This window comes from Psammomys obesus, unplaced genomic scaffold (genome assembly GCF_907164565.1).
Source record: "Psammomys obesus unplaced genomic scaffold, mPsaObe1.curated_primary_1811, whole genome shotgun sequence".
In the NCBI taxonomy this organism is placed as follows: Eukaryota; Metazoa; Chordata; class Mammalia; order Rodentia; family Muridae; genus Psammomys; species Psammomys obesus.
The window spans coordinates 42,405,579-42,421,249 of record NW_026592118.1 but is presented as its reverse complement, the minus strand read 5'-3'; the positions used below and the strand labels follow the sequence as shown (position 1 = coordinate 42,421,249).

Below are 15,671 nucleotides of genomic sequence, written 5' to 3'. Positions count from 1 at the left end.
TCCTAACAGCAGTGGCTTAAGAAGTGTTTATTTCTCAATTAGCCCAAGACTTGTAAGGTTCTCCATGTCAGAGATTCAGGTGGCAAAAAAACTTCCAATTTTGTGCCACAGGATCTAGTTTGGGAAAAGTAGCCATCTATTAATTAAGTTGCAAATGTTTTCTTCTGTGGTTGATTTATCTTCGACTTTGTAAAGCCATGTAAGAAAACTTTAAATGAAACGAATGTACGTTTTTAAAAATTATATGGATTCTGAGTTTTGCCTAAAAGTCTTAAAGTACTTTAACTGGTTTGAAACAAACTGGAGACTTAAATTTTAAATCTTTGGCACAATTTTAACTTGTATGGTATAAAGCATGGCTCCGATGAACTCCTTCCCTCTTCCTGACTATTCTACTGCCTAATCATCATTTATAGCCATTTTTTTTTTCCTTCTACAATGTGAGTCCAGGTCAGCCAAGGTACACAGAGAAACTCTGTCTCAAAAAAAAAAAAACAACGATAACAAAAATAAAACCTATTTGCTTTTTATTTTACTGGGAGATTTCACCTTTTTTTTTTTTCTCTCTTTTGTGCTTACACTTTATACAACTCTATTTTTTTTAATCACCTAGACTAATTCCTGTAACAGGAAATTTTATCTAACATGAAAGGTTTCTTTAAAGGTCTCATTATGTATCCCCGGCCGGATCACAGTAAGTATGCCAGACTGCCACATCAGAGGTCCGCCTGCCTAAGCTGCCCTGTGCCAGGATGAAGGCATGCACCACCATGTGTGTTTTGCTCTTCTCGCTTTTGAAATAGGGTCTTGCAGAGTCTAGGCTGGCCTCATGCTTGCTATGTAGTCAGGGCTGGTCTCAGTGCTCCGATTAGACCAGGGCCACCATAATCAGCTCAGCATCCGTGAAGTCTCCACCCAGTTCACTTTATGGCATATTTCTACCTTGCCTGGAATGAACATGTCAGCATGTTCTGCAATTTTAAATGAATAATAAAGGGTACAAGACATATCAAACTCGGTATTAATGAGCCATTGGCCAATACTCTTGGCTTTTTTTTTTTTTTTTTTTTTGAGATAGTGTCTCATGTAGCCTGAACCAGCCTAAAACTCTTGTAGCTAAGGACCCTGAATTCCTTTCCCTCCTGTTTCAATTGCCCAATTCTTCAATTACGGTCATGTGCTGCCACCCTCAGCTTTCTGTAGAGAATTACCTTCCCAATAAATTTAATTTTTCATGGGGAAAGTGAGTGCATATGGGCAGGTTTTTTTTTTTTTTTCCTTTTTCCCCCTTGTGATATCAGGTCCTAATAAGAACCACTTGTATTTTGCACTATGTTTGCAAAGAATAAGTCTCCCCTAGAGCTAAATTGGTATTTAGGAGGGCTGCGGATGGCTATTCTAGTGTTTGGGGACCAGAGTGAAGTCCTCATACCCAGGCAGAAGTCTGAGATGTCAGAGCTGTGCATTCAGCATAGGTGTCCTCATTCAGCTAGGGATTAGCAGGTTAGCAACAAATGAAGCCAAAGAAGAAAGTGATGGCTTGCGCTGCCTGGTCATGAAGACTTTGAGAGGTATCATCCATACACATTTGGTTAGCTTAAGAACTGGGTGTTTCACTAAGTTTCCCAAGAACTCATCATTGTAAGACACAGCAACTGTTCGAGCATTAGTCTTCCATTAACTAGCGCTCTAACTGCACACGGTTTCACAGGCTAATGAGTGGATGTGCTCCACAGGAGTGTAAGATTTCTAACACGAAGTTGACATTAAACCAACTTGCTCGTATTTGTTAAGTTAAACCCAAACTAACTAAGATCAAAGCATCTTAATGTCTTGATAGCATGTGCTAGTTCATAGGAACACTTATTAACTCTTCCCTTGGATTTAATTACATATTAAGGTGCTTTCAAAACTTGGACTAAACTACGGCCTGGGTGTTTTTGATAACATTTCCATGTTAGAAGCCTGTTTGTTATCTATATTTTGATATTTCGCTGAGGTTACAGAGGATTCCCTACTAGTTACACACACACAGTTCCTTTCGAAGCTACCCTAAGCGAAGTGAAATGTGTATACTGACCAGAGGTTGGTGCTGGGAGTTTTCCAGCACTCTCCACTGAGGTTGGCTCTCAATGAACCTGGAATTTAAAATTCAGCTGACTAGCTTGGCCAACAGTGGTCCTGTTTCTGCCTCTCAAAGATTAGGATTACAGGAGGCTGCCATGCTTGCTCACAGTTTTGTGTGTCCGAGTGCAGCAAACTTTTTTTTTTTTTTTGAGTCATTTCCCTCGCTTTCCTAAGTTTTTGAGGCCTCTTACTGAACATGGAGCTCACTCATACAGCAGCTGGGAAAAGAGGCCCACAGACAGCTGGGCTGACCTCATATTATAGGCATACACCCATCTTTTTCTTCTCAATGGGACCGCTAGGGATCTCAATCCAGGTCCTTAAGGTCACGCAGAATTAATTTTTAGGAAACGAGCCACTGCCCAGCTCCCAACCTTTAAGTATCATCTGAGGTCCATCTCTCTAAATAGGTTCCAAGGGCATCAAGATACTGATCCTCCTAACTGGCCATGGAAAAGCAGAACTACCATTCCCAGCGTGCCTTACAAATATCAGCATCTCTGAATACACTTTAATGTGCCAGAAGCCACAAAACGCTCCTGTGGTTCCATGATCTTAAGAATGTTTCATGTTTGCCTAACAGCGTATCTCTATATAGGTTGATTAATCTTGAATAACTTATTTTTTTCTCCATTTTTATCTTGTGACATTAATTTCTTTAAGCCTCACTGGCCATTTTAATTGGTAAATTAAAATTTCATTAATAGGTAGTACTCACTCCTGGCTGATCCTACAACACTTTTGTATAATGCTAAAACATTAAATATTGAGACACTTACCCATCTTGAAAGGGTCTGACTTTAAAAAACTCTTTCAGAAAGCCAGTCATGATGGGCGCATTCCTTTAAGTGCAGCACTTGGGAGGCAAAGGCAGGTGTCTTTGAGTTTGAGGCCAGCCTGGTCTACAGTGTGATTTCAGGATAGCCAGGCCTACAAACAGAAACCCTGTCTCAAAAATCAAACAAAAATCCCTTCTATTTCAAGCCCCCAAATACTCAGATTAAGGATTACAGTATATACGGTGGTTCTGTAAACCACCTTGCAGATATGAGAGAGAACACCCTGACAGAAACACATATGCTCACTGGAGTATTTACACAAGACGTATGATAAAGCCACTCTGTATTCTTAGCTAAATGTGTCATGGTTGGTAAGGGTACAAAACCAAACATCAGTATGTAAGACTTTTGAATATGTCTTTCATTACAGAAATGATTACAGAGATCTTGTGCAGCTATCTATGGAACATAATAAGCCGGAACTTTCTAAAACTTGTTTCTATGTTTGTTTCCAAAATCTAAAATAAAGCCTCATGAATGCATGCTGTCACACATATGGAACTGGTGTTAACAACACAGCAGAAATACTGGCTCTAAGTCAGAAAGCACCTGCATAAATCTTTGAAAACAGTGCCTGTGCCACACCTAACACAAGTGTGGCTTCAATATCCACAGTTTCCCTTCCACTCCGAGTTCACAGCTGGCTATGTCCCCCGCTGAGCTCCCCAGTACAGCTGCCTCTGCTGTGCTTGTCAGTCGCTCTCTTTCATCTCAGTTTTGAGCGTACTGTGCTAACCACAACTAATGTTACTGACAGTTAATTCCTTCTAGTCCAGTAGTCCTCAGCCTTCACAACGCCGTGACCCTTTATACAGTTCATGTTATGGTGACCCCAAACCCTAAAATTATTTTCACTGCTCCTTTCTAACTGTAATTTTGCTACCATTATGAACTGTAATATAAGTATTTTTGGAGAAAGAGGATTGCCAAAGGGGAAAGAACCCACAGGTTGAGAACCATTACGATAGTCCTGCACACTAAACACCTGTGATTCAGTGACGGTGCAGTTTTCCACACACTTTTCCTCTCTTGGGTCATTTCCTTACTTACCTAGCCTAAATTCCAGACCATCACTGTAACGGTCTGCCTTTCATGCAGTGAGTCATGCAATCTTGGCAAAGTTCCTTGCTTAAATTCAGCTCACATACTCTACACCTGCACGACATGCTTCTTCCTACTGACACTACCATCCAAGGAGTGCTTCATCTTGTCCGCTGTTTCCCAGGCTCACTTTCTCATTTCTTTATTTTGTTTCCTTTCTAGAACTGCTACTTATTTCCTACGAAATCTAAAACCAAATTCTTCTGGCCAGCCTCCTGCTCCTAAACACCTACCTGCCTGCTTCTTTCAAAATATTCCTAATTCTTCAAGCTCCAAACACCTCATGTTTCAAAAACAAGCTCTCATCAAATCTCACTGACCTTCCCTCCTCTAACATACTACCTGTAAGCTCCCACCTCTGTCCAGGCCAGCATGTCCTTCCCAAGTTCACGCTGAGTCACCTGGCTTCCACGTGAGCTTACTCGAGTGTACCAGACCAGCCACTGCTATCTGAAACTACTTAAAACTATCCCTGAGCGTCGGGTATTCTATGTTCTGATTCTTCTTTCTTATAAATGAAAAATTAAGACTCTAAAATTGTACAATCACTATTTTAGCATGTCTGAGTTTTGGGAAGAATTTCATGTTTCACATGCCAATTCAAAGAGTTGTGTATATTTTAAAAACTATATTCTAGACTCTAGAAAAGAGCCAAAATAATTGGCCGCCATGGATATAAACCCTTGCTAGCTAGCCCAACTCATACAACCTAGTAAATTAATTATTTGTCTAGCATTTAGTTCAGAATCATCAAAATTTAAGAACATGTTTTAAAAACCCAAAGAATGTTACCAGTTCATTTTCCTTAGATATTCTGATGCCAAAATTTAAAAACTAAAGAGAAAATTAGCCAAAACTGTCACAATGTCATATATTTGCAATGCTTTCAAAGCCCAACAGTGATTTTTAAAAAGAAATTAAACATGCTCTCATTGAATTTTTAAAAATCTATACAATTCAAGCTAATGAAATATTTTATTATACATAGTAAAAGTGGTGTTAAAAAAAAAAAAAAATCCAGGCCCAGATGTCTGCAGGAGTACGTGAGGAATGGATTCCACTCAAGTATAAACAGCAAAACTACTGAATGAAACCACAAATCCACCAACTCCTTATAGTAAGTGCTGACACTCGCCGAGGCTCGAATCCCTGTGGTGTCAGTAGATATATTTTAAAGTGTTACAAACATGCTTACGATGCACCGGAAGATGGAGAACAAAAGATGCAGCTGCACGCCATGTGGACGCCCAAACTTCCTAGTTTACAGCTTGTTAAGAACGACAATGTACAGAGAAAGTACTTAAAATAGTGTATGTATCACTGAGGATTTTTTTTTACTCAAATAAATACCAAATTTTGACATTTTAATGTCACAATGAAATTCAGTTTTCAATCCAAGGGGAGGGAGAATCAACTGAGACATGGTCATGAGTTCAGGATTATATATATATTACAATCTGCCTTATAATACACTTGTGGCTTTGTGATAAAAATAACTCAGGAACATATGGAATTCAAGCTAATTTGCATAACTGTCACAAGAAAAAAAAGCATTAAATGCATTTCTGAAATAAGTATTCTCATTTAATTTCAGAATCTCAAAACAGCAATAGACCTTGGCCTTGTTTTAAAAAAGTTTAGTTAGACACTAAGCTAGCTAAATAACCTTACTGAGAAGGTTTAAACATAACTGGTATAGAAAATGTTCTCTCTCTAATCTCAATTTTCCATAGGTAGAAGAGGTGAAAGGAAAAGGTAGGTAATTTCTTCAGCAGCATACATGGCTAAGTCCATCAACCACCTTAACTAGAGTGTCCATTACTGATCCCACTAAAATAATGGGGTTAACATCAAAATTGTCCTTTTCATAGCCAAAGACAGTTTCAGGGTTACAGTAAGTAAGATACTTTTGAGATATTTCGAACCCTTTAGACTTGACCCAGAGGGATCACCTCTTCACTGTAGGAGAAGGAACAGAGAGAGATATACTTGGGAAGGAGGAACAGAATAAGATCTTATCTTAACTCATTTCCAACCCTCCGAAGAAAGGAAATGGAAGAAGGTTATCAGCTAAGCTCCGTGCTCTAACCACACTACTTAATTACAGTGATCTTAGACGCAACAGCCCCCACCTCACTGGGCAGATGACAGCTCAGAATACTTTTGCAATAATTGTTTTTTGTAACGCAAAGACACTAAACAATCTGTTCATGCAATTTTCATTTATGCATTCTGCATTTCTTTGCCAATCTTGTAGCTAAGAATCTTGTTCCAGTCAATCTTAGTACGTGTAACTGGCAACTGTCGACGTAAGGCTTTGAAGGTAGTGTCCGACATCGTCTGATAATTCTCACTGATGGCAGTCTAAAAAGAAAAGTGGTTATATGTTTAAATCAAGGAAACAACAGTATATTTTCAGAATAATCTTTAAGCAGTCCATTTCACTGCTTAACAGTGAAATAAAACAGAAAACAAAAACAAAACAAAACAACAACAACAAAAAACAACCCAACATGGACTTAAAAGCTGTTTCAAAGTAGCTACCAAACTTCAGAAGGAGCCTTCAGTAGACACAGATATTTTAGGAAATCATACCTGGTATTCGTTTTCCGCAGCTTCTACAATCTTTATAAATTCTTTCGCTGTTTGCACCTCATTCTGAAATAAAAGTAAAAGTAAATAAAAATGGAACCTCTGTATTTTTCAATTAAATTTTTCTCCAGTGAGGGACTGAACACAGGGACCTGCTCATGTTGGGGAAGCATTCTACCACTAACCCATCATTTTTAAAGCCATGTATAAGTTAATGTTGTAATTTAACAAGCAGAACAGATAAAGGTTATACAAGCAAAGAAGACAATAGTGTGGCTGCAGAGATGGCTCAGAGCTTAAGAGCTCTTGCTGCAGCCAGGCATGATGGTACACGCCTTTAATCCCAGCACCTGGGGGCTAAGGCTAAGGCAGATGAATCTCTATGAGTTCAAAGTCAGCTTGGTCTACATAGTGGGTTCTAAGACAGCTAGAACTACAAAGTGAGACTTTTTCTTGTAAATAAAAATAAATGCAAAAAAGAGCTCTTGATAAACGATCAGGAAGACCCTGAAGACCCTGATCCCAGGAACTAAGTCACATGCTGGCTGCCCTACAAGCACCATTAATTCCAGCTCTAAGGGCGCTAACAACCACTTCCAGTGTCCTCATCTATGTATATCTTCATGCAGATATACACACATAGTGACAAAAAATTATAAAATTGATTATATTCTATAACCAAGGAGAACCAGGCAAAAATATTTTTTAAAGTCCACAGAACAAGCCTAGTCTTAGGATTTAATTTATTAAAATAGTGAGGTCTTAATAATATATAGAGAAAAGATCCAATTATAACATGTAAGGTATAGATTTCTAGTTATAGTATCTTTGTCTATATATTATTAAATATTTACTGTATATTATTTGTCACAGTGACTTAAAACCCAAACAATTAGGAAGAGTATATTTTAAATATAAAGTACATTTACTCCAAATATTTTTAAATAAATTTTAATATGCCAATATATGGTTGTGCTTGTTTTCCTAAAAGTGATGTAAACAGGCTTGAAGGACAATGGAAATGACCACTTCCTCATAATCAACAGCTTGTAAAATTAGCAGCCAAAACTGGCTTAAAAAGAGGGAAAAGATGACTATCTCTAACACTGGAACTACAACTGCCAGCAAGTTCATAAATAGATTAACTATCTCTATCTTGTATGATTATTACTTAGCTGGAAGCTCTGTTAAAAACAGAGACAAAACAAAACAAACAAAAGACAAGTATGTTTTCCCTCCAGCAATCATCAACCCAAAGGGGCCTTGTTAATCACTCAACAGGAAAACAACCTTCAAGAAAAGCTTTGTTCGAAAGACTCTAGAATCCCCTGAAGTCTACCCAGAATCTAAGTCAGCACAACTGTTTACTCGGCCCCTGCCCCTTCGCACATCCCCAAGGTGTGCCCCGTCGGTCTCTTTCCCTAGAGAGCCTTCCACTTAACCCTGTGGAGTTCACCATCCTGTGTCTCTCCTCAGTTCTTTCAAATGAGCTCAGAGGAGCTGAGGACCCAACAGGAGCCCAGAAAAAATCCAGGTGACGCAGTATCGATAGATGTCTATGTTTTTAAAACAAAGTGTTACTGTAAACTTCCCTAAAATTAATTTAGGATAGAAACAATATAGTGCGTATGATGTACATACTTGCATACATGTGCTTATATAACCAAAATAACAATGAAAACATTGTGAAAAAAGTCCTAAAAACTTAGATATTAATGCTTAATTACTATGACTAATTTATATAATACTAGCCTATTTTTGTACAAATCTTACAATCAATTTTCCCATAATATCAAACTCCCCAATGATGTACTATGCATCTTTGTTATTTGATTAATATTACAAATAATAATTGCAAATGGCACCTAACTTCAGGGAATTAACATCTCTTGGAAGTACAGATAAGCTGCTATGACTGGCGAAGTTTGGAAAATTATTATTTAGCATTTAAAGTAGAAATTACCTAAATAATGAAAATAAATAAAAAAAAAAAAAAAAAAAAAAAAGGAAGGTCACCACATCCACAATCCCAGCACAGGGAGGATGAGACAGGGAAACCTGAGGTTAAGAGGAAAGCCTGGCATTCACAAGAACCCATTATCAAAAGGTGCTATTTTTCTTCTTTAGTAGCATCTGGCCTAATATAACAAACATGCTTCTGTAAAATTAATATTTACAATATACTGGTACTTTCGTCTACAAACACAAACGCCTACCAGGAAATGTCACTGCCCTGATGTTACACTGTAGTATCCTTGGGGTAAAATAAAAAATCAACAAGAAAACAGATGCAAAGACAATTAAAAGAAAAGTGAAAGAACTTTAAGGAGAAATAAAAATTAAATCTACAAATTCTTGAATTTAAAGGAACTGAAATCAGAGTGTTATCTAAATGTTAGGACAAGGGTCATGGACTCATCTTCATGACCTCGTTCTAGGCAGTGGTTTCTAATATGGTAACAAGAAGCACAGACGATAGAAGAAAAAAATAACACAGTAAAACTACAGTTTTGTTCTGCAAATGACCCCATAAGAGAAATGACTTTATAAGAAGATAAAAAGGCATCACACAGGAAGGTGAAAATACAGCAGCGGGTAATGGCGCACACCTTTAATCCCAACACTTGGGAGGCAGAGGCAGGTGGACTTCTGTAAGTTTGATGTCTGCCTGGTCTACAAAGCGAGTTCCAGGACAGCCACACAAAGAAACTTTGGCTCAGAACCCCCCCCCAAAAAAAAGTGAAAATATTTACAAATTGCATAATCCCAGACATGCATCTAGAATACATAAAATTTAAAACTCAATAGCAAAAGCACAAATAAGCAATTCAGAATCAGCAAGAGGGGCCTGAGAAATGGCTCAGCTTAGCTCCTTATGGGATGTAGGTTCTAGAACAAATGGCTCCACAACCATTTGTAACTCCAGTTCCAGGGGAGCCAAAGCCCTCTTCTGGCCTCTGTGGCACAATGCACACCTACTGTACTCAGACACACATACCAGCAAAAGATACACACACATAAAACCCACTAAATAAATAAAGAGAAATAGGCAATGATTTCTGAACATGCACCAACCCTCTCCACCCTACAAAGGAAAGGTGGGAACTAGAAAAGATCATCCTGAGTGAGGTGACCCAGATGCAGAAAGACACACAGGTATGTACTCACTTATAAGTGGATATTAGTCATATAACATAGGATAAACATACTAAGATCTATACTCTAATGAAGCTAAGCAAGAAGGACATTAGGAAAGTTGCTAAATCCTCACTCAGAAAGCAAATGGGAAAGACATCAATAGTGGGAGAAAACAGGTAACAGTACAGGAGCCTAGCACAGAGGGCCTCTGAAAGACTCTACCCTGCAGGGTATCAAAGCAGATGCTGAGACTCATTGCCAAACTTTGGGCAGAGTGCAGGGAATCTTATGAAAAAAGACCTAGAGGGGACAGGAGCTCTATAAGGAGACCAACAGAACCAAAAAATCTGGTCCCAGGGGTCTTTGCAAAGACAGATACTCCAACCAAGGACCACGCATAGAGATAACCTAGAACCCCTGAACAGATGTAGCCCATGGCAGCTGAGTATTCAAGTAGGTTCCCTAGTAAGGGGAAGAGGGACTGTCTCTGACATGAACTCAGTGGCTGGCTCTTTGGTCACCTTCCCCTGTGGGGAGTATAGCTGTACTAGGCCACAGAGGAAGACAGTCCTGATGAGACCCGATAAGGTAGGGTCAGATGGAAGGGGAGGAGGACCTCCCCTATCAGTAGACTGAGGGAGGGGGATGGGAGGAGAAGAGGGAGGAAGAGTGGGATTGGGAGGGAATGAGGGAAGAAGGAGGGGGCTACCTATCCTGCTGGGATACAAAGTGAATAAATTGTAACAACAAAAAATACAAAGAAAGACAAAACAAAAACACAATGAAAGTCACCCTAATTAACTAGCAGGAAGATGGAAAAACAGACTTGATACAACTAGAGTCAACTGGGAAGAGGGACTGGTCAGCTGAGAACTGCCTTTATCAACTGGGCCTGAACATGTCTCTGGGGGCATTTTCTTTATTATAAAAACTGATGTGGGGCAGACCTGCCCACTGTGTGCAGTACCCCCGTAGGTGTTTCTGGGCTGTATAAAAAAGCAAGCTGGAGAAGCCAAGGAGGGAGGGAGGGAGGGAAGGAGGGAGGGAGGGGCCAGAGAGCGAGCAGCATTCCTCCATGGTCTCTGCTTCAGTTCCAATTATTGCTCTGAATTCCTGCCTTGGAGTCTCTAGACAATGTGGTGGCTTGAATAAGAATGTTCCTCATAGGCTCATATTTGAATACTTGGTCCCTAGTTGGCGGTTGTTTAGGGAAGATTAGGAGAAGTGTCCTTGCTGGAAAAGGTATACTAGGAGTGGGGTCTGTTTCCTGTTTGTGCATGAATGTGTGCTCTCAGCTGCTGTTCCAGTGCCATCCTTACTTGCCTGCTGCCTCCTGCCATGAGGGTGATGGAATCCTATTGCCCTGTAATAAAGCCCCAAGTCTACTCCTCCATTGATAAGTTGCCTGGGTCATGGTGCCTTATCAGAGCCATAGAAAAGTAACTAAGATGGATGGACCATAAAGTATAAGACAAAATAAACTTGTTCTTCCATGGGTTGCTTTTGTTCATGGCGTTTTATCAACACAACAGATACACTCATGACAAAGAGTTGCAACTGAAAAGTCAACTTTTAGCAAAGATCCTGAAAAGATAAAGCCTTCATCTATTGCTACTGAACGCTATAATGGTAGCCGCTTTGGGAAACTGCATGGCAATAACTGAAAATATTACACACAGCACATGAATCAATTCCTATGTACAAAAAGCATTCTATGTACCACAAAAACTGTTTAAAAAGGCCTACACAAAAAATAGTACAAGAATGTTCAAAACAACAACCTAGAGAACGGAATATTTATAATAACTGGTAATCAAAGGTATATATCCACAAAACGAAACATTATTTGGCAACAAAAGTTACCAAAGCCATAGCAGAAGACAATGATCAAGACTCTTAATGGAAAAGAAGCCAGTAACAAAACACATTATTAGTGATTAGTATAACAAAGCACACTGTGAAATGATGTGTCATGAAGTGTCCCTACAGCACTCATCAATTCGGCAAGTAGATGGCAGCAACTGCTGCACAACCACAGTACCCTCAAACTTGAGACTTTCAAAGCATGAATTGAATGTGAATTACATCCCAAAGCTGTCCAAATTTACAGAACTGCAATTTCTTACCAACTTTAATCTACTTGAAAACTCTTTAATCTAAGGGAGTCAATCATAAAGTTGCTGTTTTATAGAAATAGTAGGTTATTTTATGTTCACTGAGGAACTAATTACTTACAGACACTGTGAGGGAATCTTGTATATCTTTATGACTCACTAGCTGAACATTGCCATCTTCATAATAGTGAACCTGTTAGAGAAATAACATAAAGCAAGCACATTACAGGAATATGTTTGCAGGACACCATCTCATTTATCAACAAACATGACTACCAAATTTATCTTGAGCACAGACTTTTCTGGTAAGCTGTAAGCCTTTTAGACCTTCTGAACTCTATCTGCCTAAGAAGACTATATATTCCTATTATTCACACACACAGCAATTGTTATTTTACCTCATAGCTACTCTATTAGCACCCCAATCTGAGATGCCTAAAAACTGATCTAATATTCTCCCCCAAACATTGCTACTTTAGTGTATTTCAACCACTCATTTCCCCCAAATTTAGAAATTAATTTACTCAACAAACATTAACTGACTCATCACTGTACTATACTATATAACATTACAGACACACACACACAAAAACAAAGTTCCTGACCTCCTATCCAACACAAGCACATTAGCAGATTCTTTCAGTGGAATAAAAAGGGATTTGAGAAAAAGAACAGGACCGTGATATTTATAGGTGGACTATACAGAAAGCAGGAGGGATGGAATAGTTGAGGAAATAAAGACATAGGTAATACACCAGTCAGCTTTGGGACTTTCATGTCATGCAGATTATTTCTGGTATGGACCACAAAATGGTGTTAAACTTGAAAGTGACAAATATAGATTTAAATGTTTAAATACTGTGGTGAAAAATACATTAGGTCTGAATGAGAATGGTTGCCATAGGCCTATGTATTTGGATAGTTGAACCCCAATTGGTGGAACTTTTGGGGAAAGATTGGGTAGCGTGGTCTTGTCGGAGGAAGTTGCCCTAAGGAGTCCCAGTTGGCACCTTGTGCTGATGAATCAGGAGGTAAGCTCTTATATCCTAGCACCATGGCTGCCCGCTTGCAGCTATGCTCTGTCATGACAGTCATGGATTCACCCTCTGAAACTGTAAGCTGAAATAATCTCTTTCATCTGTGAATCGCATTGGTCATGGTGTCTTTTCACAGCAATAAAAAAGTGAGTAAGACAGGGAGTGAATTAGCTTAACAAAAAAAAATTGCAATACATGCTAGGAACTATGCTAGGCAGTGAAAGCAGAACTAGGACAGCTGGTCAAACCAAGTGACTTAACTGCCCAGGTAAAAGCTACTGAGGCCAAACTGAAGGGAAAAACAGAAACAACAAATGGCTTCCATTCACTGAGTCCTTTATGTTTCACTGTAACTATTTTATCCATGAACTAATTCTTAAATAGTCTAAAAACTTTTAAACTGTTTTTAACAGATAAAGAAATAAGCAGAAGATCAAACAACTTTCTAAAGTCAGAAAGTAACTGGCTAGATTCAAATTCATGAAATATGATTTCAAACTCCATGTTCTTAACTTCCATTCTTGGGTCCCTTAAATGAACAGGCACCAAAATATATAAAGCTAATAGAATATAAAACCAGAAAGTATACCAAACCCAGACGACAGAGCTTCGGCAGTGTTCATTTTTATTCCTTCAGAGGTTTTAACATACAGTAATTTTCACAATGGGTAATATTGTGGTGAGTGAACCCAAACAAAGATTAACCAGTACATTCCTTTGACTTATGTAGTAATATTAATATTAAAACAAGCAACTTGCTTATATCAAATGTTTTATTTAAATATTGGAAGTTACACTAAGAATCAACGTTCAACTCTAGTACATTTCACATAAAGTTATTTAAAAGCTGTATAGGAAGATATGCATGTATTACTATGCTTCACTCAACTCCACTCATTTCAGATCACAGAAAAACACATTCAACTCAAATGCTTAGTTGAACAAACTGTATGAAGAGACCAAATGGCAACATCTAATTTTAGCTCTGTTTTAGAAACTGTCAGCTATCCTTGTGGACTTTTAATGACTAGGGAATCAAGTGCCAGGTTATTTGAAAGACTTAAAAGAGTACTACTCGTTTTTCCCATTGCCCTAAAAGAAAAGCTAGAAAGGTTATGGTATAACATCAAAGTATAGGCTGCTTAATTATGACTTAGTTCAGGAGTATCTAGAGACCAGTCAATAGTCACCTTTTCATACCTGAATTTTCAAGATGCCAACCACCTGTGTGGTGGAAGGAGTGACTGTAAACTTCCACTCTGACCTCCAACGACCATTCCTTAAAAATAAAAACAGCAGCTGTAAATAAGGGTAGGGAAAATAATGAATCAATATTATTTCAGGTTTAAATTTAATGCTACAGTGTAACAGAGCACAGAAGAAAGATGATGGGCACAGATTTTTATAACCACTGAAATATTCAAGAGATTCAAAGTTTAGTTATGAGACACATTAAAACTTTACCCAAGGGGGAAAAAAACCCACAATGAATATAATTCTTAAAATATGATTCAAAACTAAGTAATATAAAATACTGCATGTGTTACTCTGAGAATACATATATACTGCCACTGACTGCAGAAAGAAAAAATTAATTCCAAAGTACATAACGGTTCTACAATCTGGGAATGATTTCCAAAGGTTCTTCAAAAAGGCATAACTACACTGAATAAATACACCCTTCCCTCAACAGAATAAATGTCCAACATGTTCTAGTTTTCACTAATACCCTCCTTTATTAATTCTGTAATTACAGATGTGTTCTTGAACTAGCATTTACTAAATTTCTAATACTGCCAGACAAGAAGAAATAGAAGTGGTGTGAAGAGTAAGAAACTCTTAAGACTAGCCTCCTCTTCTTTTTTTAAGACAGGGTCTTACCATGAGCCCAGGTAGGCTGCAATCTTACAATCCTCCTACTGTGGTCTCCTGAGTACTAGGATCTAATGATCTAACCATCTATTGATCTATCAATCTATCTATCTAGTCATACATACTATATACATATTAAGCGAAAATTATTTTTAGCTTCAAAGATAAGAGTATTCAGTGGTGACTTACAAAAGGAGTCAATTTGTAAAGTGCAATGACAGGAATAGAAAAACTCAAGAGAGTCAATTCATTTAATATATAGTAAAGCTCAAGGGAGTTTTATTTTTGGAAGTAGTAATAAGTTCCTCAAAAGATTTATAACTAAAGCTTAGTAAACATTTTTCTTTAGTAGTTCAACAGCTGACTTTATTATATATTTCCTGGCACAAAAATATAAACAATTTTCCAAAGATTTACTGACTTAGGATTATGGAGGTAAGATAAAGAAACCTCTATATGCCACAATCTGTAGGGAGCTGTAGTCTAGCTGTCACCTAGGCATATGTTTGAATATGGATGATGGATCCTAATTCCTCCAAACACTCTTGAATAGCCTTTTATGTAAGCTGGCATTTATTTCTGACATGACTAGGTATCGGAGCAGCCTTGGGTTGGGGCCCAAATTGTTCTAACTAGGGTTACTGACACTTGTAACTTTACCCTCAAGAGCACCCCAAACAATTTGACTAATGAATCAAAACTCAATATACTTGAAAGGTAAACATTTTCATCATATTTACTCTTTTGTAGTAACAACAGGGGGACCCAAAACTAAGATTTCATTTAAACTAGTAAAAAATCTTAGAGATCCTCAGAATATTATGATACACAATTTCAGAATAAAACTCAAC

At 38.1% G+C, this 15,671-nt stretch overlaps 1 protein-coding gene across 1 annotated transcript in view; it reads right to left on the bottom strand.

Moving 5' to 3' along the window:
* Nucleotides 1-4,924: 4,924 nt before the first annotated feature.
* Capza2 (capping actin protein of muscle Z-line subunit alpha 2) overlaps nucleotides 4,925-15,671 on the bottom strand; it is a gene marked incomplete in the record, with an annotated part of 29,756 nt that continues 19,009 nt past the window's right edge. The window contains 4 exon segments of the mRNA XM_055612926.1: nucleotides 4,925-6,431; nucleotides 6,663-6,725; nucleotides 12,033-12,104; nucleotides 14,149-14,227. Coding sequence (XP_055468901.1) covers nucleotides 6,291-6,431; nucleotides 6,663-6,725; nucleotides 12,033-12,104; nucleotides 14,149-14,227 — 355 coding nt within the window.